Source organism: Charadrius vociferus, unplaced genomic scaffold (assembly GCF_000708025.1).
Source record: "Charadrius vociferus isolate BGI_N301 unplaced genomic scaffold, ASM70802v2 scaffold263, whole genome shotgun sequence".
NCBI classification, from domain to species: domain Eukaryota; kingdom Metazoa; phylum Chordata; class Aves; order Charadriiformes; family Charadriidae; genus Charadrius; species Charadrius vociferus.
In genome coordinates, this window is record NW_009647769.1 from 1,142,587 (window position 1) to 1,153,995 (window position 11,409).

General features: G+C 43.2%; 1 protein-coding gene across 1 annotated transcript in view; it reads left to right on the forward strand.

The window, feature by feature from the left end:
• The window catches only part of DHRS12 (dehydrogenase/reductase (SDR family) member 12), a 42,130-nt gene extending 36,257 nt beyond the window's left edge, over positions 1-5,873 (forward strand). Inside the window, exons 6-10 of the mRNA XM_009882387.1 lie at positions 120-181; positions 898-1,002; positions 1,541-1,631; positions 2,984-3,121; positions 5,746-5,873. Coding sequence (XP_009880689.1) covers positions 120-181; positions 898-1,002; positions 1,541-1,631; positions 2,984-3,121; positions 5,746-5,873 — 524 coding nt within the window. The remainder of the gene's footprint in view (positions 1-119; positions 182-897; positions 1,003-1,540; positions 1,632-2,983; positions 3,122-5,745) is intronic.
• The last annotated feature ends 5,536 nt before the right edge of the window (positions 5,874-11,409 follow it).

Sequence of the window (11,409 nt, forward strand, 5' to 3'; positions counted from 1 at the left end):
AATTCAGATCAAGTTTCCGAAATAAAGACACCTTGGGTTTTGGGTCATTATAGAGGGTGGGGAGAGAAGAAAGCTTTTTTAAAAAGAAAAATTAATGTTGGTCCCTGTCTGTCTTTTAGGTACATATATTCTGACAACTGCCTTGCTGCCCCTCCTGGAAAAAGAAGCTGATGCCAGAGTGGTGAGTCTGTGATGCTGTTGAAAAGTGGTGTTTTACTATTCTTATCTTCTGGTTTGTGACAGCATTTCTTTTATTGTGCCAGCAGTGCAGGATTGGTTATAATGCTGTAAGCATCTCTAGAATCCTCTTGGATTTTGCTAACAACAACCTCCTTCTCCAAGGCAAAGCTTCTGCCTGCTACTCTCAACTCTTCATTGCAAATCAAAGTAAAACTCTTCCTTTGGAAACTTCCCCTTTTACTTTTCCTGGGGCAAGTTATCTCCTGCAGCGTAGTGCAGAATGCCTATAACAAGAGTACAGGCTTAAAAGAACCTTTCAGATCTTGGTGTAAAATAGGACAGCAGGTACATTTTTATCAAATGAAATTTCCCAGGTTTTGTACAGTCTCTTATTTTCTAATTAGCTTCTACAAATGCTAACACATAAACTACAAATAGTGCTATTCTGCTGTTTTCTTTCTCCCGATTACTTTTCAAAAGGAAGAAGCACGAAGTTCCCTGAAGGAGTCAACACCACTTCGAATGAAAATCGCTTTCTAAAAAAAATTCTGTTTCTTCCACCTCATGTCCAGGTATGCTCCACACATACACGGAGGAAGCCTGCTCCCTAGGGACTTCAAAATATGGCCTGAAGACCACATTACATGCATGAGTGCGATTGTGGGGAGTTCCTGGTTTTGTTTTTCATTCATTTGCTTTTCATTCATTTGATTACAGATAACTGTCTCTTCTGGGGGCATGCTAGTTCAAAAATTAAACATATCTGACTTGCAGTCGGGAAATGGGACATTTGATGGAACTATGGTGTATGCACAAAACAAGGTACAGTCCATGGTTTTGAAAACAAAGCACAGCGCTTGTTTGCTAGGCGGCTTGTACCATCTGCTTTGCAAAAAGCCTGTTGTTCACTGTTGCTTTCCCATTGCATCCAACCCGTACAGAGATGCACAACCAATAATCTTCTGGAGTATGATGGGATGCATTACGAGTGCATACCGTCTTGCACGGAGAGCATGGCTAGACTTTCATTTGATTTGATTTAAGCCTCAAGGGGGAAAACTCTTTAGCTGGCAGACCCTTTCTGCCTGCTTAGTTCTTACCTACAGTCTGCAGCAAGTAGACATGGTCAGTAAAAGCAGTGTAACCACTTTAAAAGTAAGCTTGTGGCCAGGTTATGGATTGCAGTGACCATGGTGGTCTCTGACAAAATTATCCAATAAATCCGATCCGGATGAGCAAGTGTATATACATAAATGCCCTGGTATTTACAGCACATCTGATGTAGTTTGTCTCTGGGAACTAACTTGGTGGACAGGCTATTGAACTTGATGCTAGTCTGGCTCTTTTTGTTCTATCCTAGAGGCAGCAAGTTGTCTTGACAGAACAATGGGCAAAAGCTCACAGAAACATCCATTTCTCTGTTATGCACCCCGGCTGGGCAGACACTCCAGGTAACATCTGCTTGACGCTCACTCTGACTAGGGTTTTTTTTCTTTTCAGGCCTAGTCGAAAAGCGAAGAGACATGAGACTTTCTGGTAGATTTCTCCAACAGGTGCAGTGATTTCCTGGCTCCAAACTGGTGCTTGAATTAGTTTTGTACCCCCTTGGTAGCTCTGTTCTGCACAGTGTCTGCCATCTGCGTATAGCCAGAGAATAATAATGGGCAATGAATGAATCTAGCCCTGAACAAATGCACAGCAGAACCGTAGTGCATTAAGCTAAATGACATTTGTAGTGGGACTGTTAAATACACAGATAAGAGCTTTTCCCTCTGTGAGTACCAATGTGCAGCTGTTGGGAGTTTGCAAGGGCATATAAAAAAATGGAGCATGCACTATTGTGCAAGTCCCATTCCTCTGCTCTTCCTCTAAACATTTATTGCCAACGAGAAGCAGCGAGTTTGGCCAGACAGCCCTTTGTCTGAGCTGCAGCTGTTCTTCAGTGAGTGTGTCTCGGCAGGCGGGCCAGCATCAGTTATCCAGTACGCATGTTGCGTTCCACAATATGTTGCTAGCCCCTAACACCCAAGCTTGGGATGCAGACTAGCAATCCGATCTCTAGGTCTTTTCTAGGGACACAGTTTCCCAAATTTGCTTCTGTTGACAGAAGCATTTACCCCATCTACTTTATGCTTGAAAACTGCCCTTTCTGACTAAATATCCTAGTATTGCTTTTTCTTTAAAATACATTTATTTTTGCACACTCTTTGTCGATTTCAAACCTAAGGAACCATAAAGTTATCCCACCTTAAAGTTCAAGGACTCTCCAACCCCCAAAAATAAACAGCTGCAGGAGATGAGCCTTCAATCATCACCTGTTGGACAAAATAAAATGAAACCAGAGTTTAAACATGAATTATGCAGTTGTTTTAGGTACTGTTGACCATACAGTTTTTAAATACAATGCTGCAACTGGTTTCCTAAAACTGGTGAGAAAATAAGAGCTAAAAATCCTGTTAGAATACCTGGGGTTTGGTATTTCTGTTTCCCTCGTGTCTTAGTTCTTTGCAGTTTAGAATGGAATTGGCTCAGGAACCTCTTGTTGGTCCTGTTCTCAGCTCCTACCAGTTTTGTCCCTGTAATTTGACCCAAACAAACAACTGGTGGATCGTCTGGCAGTTTAGCACTATTCCACCACAGGTCATCGTACTCCTAGCTATGGGGAAATACTTGTTCTCTTTCATAAATTCTGAGATGCGTTCTCTTCTTCCTACACTCGCAATGACAATTTTAAGCTGCCCTGTTTTTTTTAATCAAAAAAGCCTTGCATTGCAAACCACCGCTCCCCTGTTACTCTTTCTAGCTGTGAGATCGGCAATGCCAGATTTCTATCAGAAGATGAAGAATAGTCTGCGCACAGAGGCCCAGGGAGCTGATACTGTTGTATGGTTGGCAGTATCATCTGAAGCAACAAAGTTACCGAGCGGCTTGTTCTTCCAAGGTAAGGTGGCAGCGTCTTACGTTGTGTAGCATTGGAGATCACTAAGCTGCCTGAATTGTAGGGTCCCCTTCTAGCCTGGAAGGGGATGAAGGCTCAACCAGGCAATTGTTGTTCAAAGAATAAAGTGTTTCTCAGAATTTTTCCAAGACTAAAGGTTCAAGTGAGCGTTGTGCAACCAGAAAAAGACCGTGTTGTTATGTTCCTGCTTTTGTCCTCTAAAGGAGCTGATAAAGGGTTCAAAGCATTTCTTTAGGGAAGGTTGTTTGTTGTGTTTTTTTTTCATGAAAATGGCTGTATGCAGGACTGTGCCAAGTGAAGGTAAATCACAGAAGTCAAACAGCATCTTTTATGATGTTGGGAAACTAGTGTGCTTCTCACAGAGCACCAGGGGTTGGCTTTGCTTTAACAGGCTCTTCTTCCTACCGTTCCGTGCTAGCTAAAACTGCCAATTCCCCCTTTCTCTAACTCTGGGCAGAGACTTGGGGACGATGGCAATTTTTGGCACCGTAAGCATAGGGAATGGAAAAATAGGGCAGAGCTTTTCTTTTCTCCCAGGCAAATGACAGAGAGCAGCTGGAAGCATAGATGTCTTAATGGTGGTGCAGGTCACTCCAGTAGGAGAAAGGCAAAGCTCAGGGTAATTGCTTACAGTAGCCCAGTACTTCTGTTGGATGTGGCACTCAAATCCCGACTCACTGAATTTCTAGGCGGAGCGTGCAGGAACTTCAGACTTTTCTGGAGTTGGGTTGACTTTGTCCTTTCTGTCCCCTCCCAGAGAGTCACACAGGGTTGGTTTACAGGTATTTAACCAGACCTTTTTCATGTCTTCATGTGGTTTGTGCTGAAACCCTACAGGCCCGCTGGTCATTGGTCTTCTTTGTAGAACCAGGCTTTGCCTTTTTCGTAGTCCTATCACCTTCCTCTGGTCCTAATGCTTCTGCTCAATTGTTCTTGCTCTAGATCATAGTTCCACCAGGCTCTTGCCTTTGCCCTTTGCCTACCCCCAGCTTTAGTAAACTGGGAACACGCCTTGGCTCTTTAGCTATAGTTAATGACTTTTCAGAGCTTTGCTCTTGGCATGGCAGCTCTTAAGGCTGCAAGAGAAGTCCTGTTTCCGTGTCCCATGCTTATAAAATAGTGCTGAATGATGAAGTCAGTTATTTCTCTCTCCTATTACCCTTTGGAAGCCACAGCTTAGTATAGGCCCTCTTCAGGCCCCAGTAAAGGGCTTTGTGTGGAGGAGCACTTTACCACAGACCCTGCTTGCTCTTCTGGTCCTAGACGGCCATTTCCTGAATCAGTCACACCTTCCTTCCATTTCCTCTGTTCTCTTTTATTCTGTTCCCTTTGAGTGCAAACCAAAGCCAGCATTTTTTTTTGCTGAGTAAAATAAATGGGAAGTGAGAACATGACTTGTACAACGAGAATTCTTTGCATCTGCCAAAATAAACAAAAAATATTTGGCAGAGTCCTGTTTTCCAAAGACTAGAAGCATCTTCTCCATGATGCTGGACTTGGTTTTCACACATATTTCCCAAACTTTAACACGGGCTACTAGAAGCGCTGCAGTTTGGTAGGAAGCAGTTCCTATTCAGTGATGGAGAAAGGAACATTCCTCTGCGTGTTTCTCTCTCTGCAGTTTTCCATAAGCAGAGGTTGTGTGGTGTGTGCAGCCAGTTACAACATTTGCTCTTAGGAGAGCAAACAGTTCTGCTCTCCTGGGAAACCTGGTAGGTTTTCAGAGAAATCTGCTGCCCAGTGTTGCAACAGCTCGCTCTTTTAGTCTCAGCTGGCTGCCGCTGAAGTTGGATCTATTAAAATAGACTAACAGTGCTGCATCAGCGCTCTGACAGTTGCTTGATAGACATCTGAGAGCACTGTCATAAGGTTCCCAGGCTCTAGATACCATGTTTTTGGAGAGAAAGATCCCTTAGAATGGAGGGTGATATAGCTATATTTACACTGAGTGAGCGAGGAGTACGAGATGTGGAAAAACAATCAAAGCATCAAATTGAGCAAATTTGGTCAGGTGTCTTTACTCTGGATACATCTTACTTACGGTGATTGAGCAATTAGCATAAGTTCTTTAGCAATTAGTATTTAACCATTTATTTTTAAGGATGAAAAAAAGCGTTTTAAGATATAATCCAAACTACAAAGTCCCAGCTGGGAAGTTTGTGTAGCACTAGAAATGTTGTCCAGGAGGCAAGGAAAAACCCTGTCTCATGCTGAAAAAGCAACCTCTGCCTGCAGCAGTCATCTCAAGTTATTGGTCTTTTTCTCCAGGAGTTACGCTAGTTACAGGGAGCAGGTGCAAACCCCCCAGTAAGGCCTCGCTTTATACTGTCCCTATCTGCAAGTGAGGTCTCGCTCCTCACTCTTAAGTCATGCCATGCTAAAGGACAATCACTCTAGTTCCAGAGTACAAAAGAAATCAGTTCAATTTCTGGTTTGGAAGATATGCTTAACTCACATTATTTACAGATACCCAGAAGGTAAGTTTCCTGGCTTCGAGACCATGAGGTATGTTTGGCCAGTATAGAGCCTAGCAGAAAAATCTCCTTTGGGCTAGAAGAGGTGGTTAGCTGTACACATAAGGATTGTTTTTATTTTTTCTTTTGCAGACAGGCAGCCAGTCCCTACACACTTACCCCTGGCAAGCACCCACAGTCCACCAGAGGACGAGGAGAAGCTAATGGAGGTGCTGGAAGAATTCTCCCAGAAGTTTAAATCCACTTCTCCAGGAACTTAAGCGTCACTACTGACAGGGCATAATCACAAAGCTTCTAATTACACAGTAACAGTACTGTAGTGTGCCTGCTGTTGAGGGGAAGTAGGATGCCATAGGCCTGTTAAAAATAAATTGTGTTCAGGTGTTCTTATCATGGGGGAGAGTGGTGCCTGCAACTTTTTTTTCCTGCTGCTGAGTGTCTCTCCTATTGTGAATATGCACCTGCTGTCTCAAGGTTGTATTCTTTGAATTGGAATCAAAAATGGGAAGCATTACAGTAAAACCCAAGGCTTTGTGAAGTTACCCAAAAGCTTTTAAGATACTCAGCATACAGAGAAATGCAGAGGAGTGTACCTTCAGTAGCCCTCATGAAAGACATCAGGGAAGAAGTAGTAAATGTTTTAAACAATACTTAACCACTGTATTTGACAGGTTGGTGGCTTCCTTCACTGCGTGAGGGTGACTGGGCTCAAACCTATAACTGGGAACGCAGAAACTCTCTCTTGTGTTGCCTGCTTATTTAAATGAAAGGATTCCTCACGGCCTTCGGTTTCTATAAATCAGTGCTGGTATGCAGAAGTGATCTGCTTCCTCATGTTTAAACAGCAAGAATTTAGGAACGCTGCCAAATGCCTTCCACATTACTTTATGGAGCCAGGGCTGAATATTATCCCGTTTATGTCAAGACACCACGAAGGAGGAGGTTTCAACACATACCACACCCAGACAGGGCTGGATTCAGCAGAGAAATGGCTGGATGACTCTGGGCATGAAAAGAAATAACGTGCTAAGCTGTACGTGCTTGCCGTTTCTGTGAAAGATCAAAGGGAATTGCTTTATCATTACCAATGGATTAAGAGGGGGGAAGGGAACAGCAGGGGGCACAGGTTTTAGTGGCGAAGTCCAACTTCTGACAAGAAGGTTGTATTTTGCCTGGAACTGCTTATTTCCAGACACACAGGATGGGATTCATTTTACCTGACCTGTGGACATTTGAATTATTCATTGGGATTCTCAGTGTAAATCAGTAGAGAGAAAACAGGCTTTTCCACAGTGATTTACTGGATCTAATTTAAGAAACAACCCCTACATTCCTACATCTTTCTACTCATGGTGAAGACAACCAGCTCAGACTAAGACAGTCAGGTGGGATTCATTTCGTCTTACGTATTTCAGATTTACTGCAAAGCCAAGACTATTAATAACAATAGCGGTAACACATTTTCTCCTGAACTGAGTGTGTTTGATAGCAAACTGTATACAGAACCCAACCAAGCTGTGCTGCTCTTTGACACACGGTGGCGGACCAGTGTGGTAGGACAACAGACCTAGATGCAAATATAACACGGGCGTTCCTGAGCTCCCTGCAGTGACTAGTAGCTAAAGGCCATGCTGATGGGCAGAGGAGAACTCGCTATGTCTGCTTTGCATAATTCAGTTTCCCACAAGATACCTGCATTTACTCATTATTCAAAGACATCCTATTAAGTGTCAATTTAGAAAAGACTTCTCTTAGCCTATTGCCAGTCTCCTTGGAAATAAAGGCTTTGCTGTCGGGGGGGGCGGGGGCTGAAATAAGTTTTCCCATGATAAGCAGTGCTGAGACACATCAGGATGTCGCAGCTCTTCCCGAAGAGGCTGGATCAGCATTCAAACCACCGCTTCATTTTAGTAACTTAACTCCTTCTCGCACTACAGTGAAAGAAAACAACAGCAAGACTTGTACAGTCGTTTATTTCCTAGAAGTCCAGTATTAACATTTTACATGGTTCAAACTCTTAAATACAGCTACTGCGCATAGCTGAAAGCATATTTAGTAACTACATTTCTTTATCCCGTAGCTGTAAAGCTAATAAAAGCATTTGCATCCTTGAGTATTTAAGTCAAGTTTCTTCTCAGCTCTGCAGGATAGAAGAAAAGTTTAATGACTGGTATTTAAATAGTTCATAAAAATAACCATACGTACACAATATATATAAAACATGTATTTCAGTCCATATTCTGTACTGATGTATTTGAATAGCCTGTTCTGTTTTGGTTTGGGCTTGTTTTTGGTTTTGGGTTTTTTTTGTCACAGCTTAAAAATTAAGCCAAAAGTATGAAAAGTTCTTTAATCAAAGTTTGGTCATAGTGTAGAAGAACCAGCTATGGTTTAAGAGCACTTGTGATTTAAGAAGAATTAAAACATGGGACAGCGATTAGAAAAAAAATCTCATGTCTCCCACACTTTGGCATTATGGTCCTGATGATGCTTTATTTCAGCCCTTTTCCACAAGAGCAGACGCGCCGTGTGGCTGTAAAGCCGGCCAGATGCTTTGCCTTAATGCCGTTCAGAATGACTTGTACCTGCGTGTAAGCAAATATGTTTAGTGCCACCTCTAAAATTTTAGGGGCAAGAGAAAAAGCGCGTCCAGTGACAGATTAGCAGAAATACAAGGTGGTGAAAATTCTTACTGATCAGCGCAGGCTGAGGACTTCAGCACACACCTGCTTTATAGGAGGCGAAGGACAAGCACAGCGGCTGTTCTTACTGCCCGTCCCTTGCCACGCTCAGCCTGACATGTCTTGTGTTGGCTCTCAGGCTCAGATGACTCTGACCTCGGTTGGTTTTCGCATTCTGAAGGCTTTTGCATTTTTCTTCGTTTCGTGAAGTCACCTAGTCGGAAGGTTTTTGCTCTCAGGAATTTTGCACAAAGAGGAGCGTAGCGCCACAGACCACGTGCAGAGTCATTTCCCCCGTGTCCTAATGGAAAGGCACAGCCCACCGGCAGTGCAGCAGGACTGGCTGCAGTGTTGCAGGTGGCACTCAAACATTTCTCTCTCCTCGCTGAAAATTTTAGGAGGTCAATGTCACAGAAATCGGACAATTTTGTAAACTGCATTTCCTCTTCTCCTAAGTTTCATTTCTGGGCCATGTTTATTCTTTGTAAAAAAAAGCAAAAATAAATAAACCTGTGGTTGATTAAAGGTCTAAACATTTTTTGTCATCTGCATTTGAATAGCAGGACCTTTCCATATACATCTTTTTTTTTTTTTTTGAGTAAATGGCAAATACCAACTATTTGCATTTGCACCAAGACACCCGCCAGCTTCTGTGCTGTGTGACTTCTCCACACTCACTGGGAACGAGATGCAAGCAGGGACACCCCTTCCCGTTAAACACCACTCAGGTGGGATGTTGGACATGCCCTGCCTGGGCTCAGAGAGGGGAGTTTTACTATAGGCTTCAATGTAAACAGACTTAAGTCAGTGCTGAAAACCTCAAGGTAAACAATTTATTTGGTGGGACACAGCCCTGGGCCAGACCTTTCAATTTTCACTTCAATCACTGATTGTGCTTTTGGAATAACAAAGCATTTTTGTAAAGCCATAGCAGTAGGAGCAGTACTAGTTTTCATTAACTCAGGGAGCGGAGAGCGAATGTGGAATTATTCTTTCAGAGAACGACCCGGTGGTCGCTGACTCCAGTGGAGAAGGGCAGCTATAAACTTGTTTAATCCGTTAAGTTCCTGTGCCCTTCTTCTGTTCCCTGCGCGTATTGCTCTCTCACACTCCATGCAAAAATAAAGTGCCCCTTCTCCTGACACCAGATCCTCCTTATCTAAAAATGAGCGCTGGCCAACATTCGCCCACCATCTTTTCAAACGAGCTGTTACTGCTCTGCATGGCAGCGGGAAGCTCCAGACCTCTCCTGGCTCAGCTCAGAGTGTTTCCCTGCTCATCCATCAGCCTTACATCTCTTGTTTTGCTGGGAGAGGTAGTTCTGGGTGCGTTTCGGCAGACCCAGTGCCCAATTACAGGAGATCATTTTGTCATGCAAATGAGACTCAAAAACTCTCTATTCCTGCAGTCGTCCTAACAGCATTCATCTAGAAAACGAGAGAAAGAAGGTATTGAAAAGGCAAAGAATCTAACGGGGAGCAAATGGAACAAACCCACTTCTGGGACTAGAAGTGACCAAATCCAAGAAGTTCAATTTGTAAAGTAGGTCAGTATTTATGTTCTTCTCTCTAGAGGGAGCCATCAGATAAATGTTGGGAAAAAATGATGTATTCTTGCGAAGGAAACTTGTTCTCTCTCAAGACAAAAGCCAATGCGCCGCCTATTCAAGGAGACAGAGTGCCAGCCTGCCCGAAGGGCTGCAGCAGGACAGGTTCGCAGCCTACTGTCGCGAGAAACGACTCAAACCTTTGCTGTGCTAGCAGGGGCGGTGGAATTTCACCGATAAAAATGTTGCTAGAACAGAGGAAGAGGGGTAAAACCAGCACTAGGGCAAACTTTAGGGAGCTCCCAGAAAGCAACATTTTCCTTGATGGTTAAAAATCTTCTTGGGCATCTTCCCTTCATTTTCCAGCTGAGAATCCGCACTCAGCAGGGAGCCTTGGGCCGATGCAGGAAATTGTGCAATTCGTTCACTGCCCAAACACCCTCCTTCCCTCAGCTGCTGTCCTGGTTTGAGCGACACAGGATTAATTCCTTTTCCGGTAATTTTACTTTGCAGTAAGGTGTGTTCTAATGCTTTGGGAAAACAGCCTTTTAGAAGACTAGTGTCTGAATTCTGGAAAATATTTACTTTATAGCCAGCTACAGGATGCGGGTTTCAAGGTCTCAGTGTTTCTGAACCTCACCAGGTTCAGGTATGAGGAGGAGTGAGACCCAGGCACTCGACCCAAGCTGGCCAACAGGATTATTTCATACCATGAATATCACATTCAATATAAATTAGAAAGTTTGCTGAGGAATTCTCTCTCTCCCTTGATGGCGGTGATCCAGAGAACTTTTTGCCCTGGTACTGGACCCCTGAGCCCTTCCCTTCCTCCTGAAGCCGTAGCGCTCACAGTGTCCAACATTTGCTGTCCACTGCTGGGAGTGCACAGCTTCCTACAGATAGAATTGGCTGAGTAAAATCCTTGTGTTATTTTATATTGGGATCAATACTGGTTCTTGAGTATTATTAATGTTCATCATTATTTAATCTCATTCTATTAAATCTGTTTATATTTCAACCCCCATTTTGCCTTGTTTTTTCCCCCTGATTCCCTTTCCTGTGTGGGGTCAGCAGGTGATAGAATAATTGCCCGAACAACGCTAAATTGTTATGGCTTCTTCAGACCATACCAGCTGCTCACCCACTGCCAGGCGGTCAGAGTGAGAATTCGTCACGGCAAAGAAACAATCCCGCCTGCCCATACAATAGTTGTAAGTTTTATGCCAACTCACAGCACAGGTAGATGAGTGGGTGCAGTCAAAACTCAATAACCCAAATTCCTCAACACACATATAGAGAAGGAAAAGTAATAGCCAGAAGCTGACAGAAATTAATTTAGTTGGGGTTAAACTAGCACCATTTATCCAGTTATGCTGGAACTTATTTACATAATGGGGCAGTACTAGAAAGTGCTACAGTATAATTAGCAGAAAAGATGGTCAAATTGCTGAGCAGTATTTGTAGAAAAAAGTGACCTGAACAAGAGTCAGTAAGTTTTTTTGTTTGTTTGTTTGGGGTTTTGTTGTGGTTTGGTTTGTTTTGTTTTTTAGTTTTTTGTTTTGGGTTTTT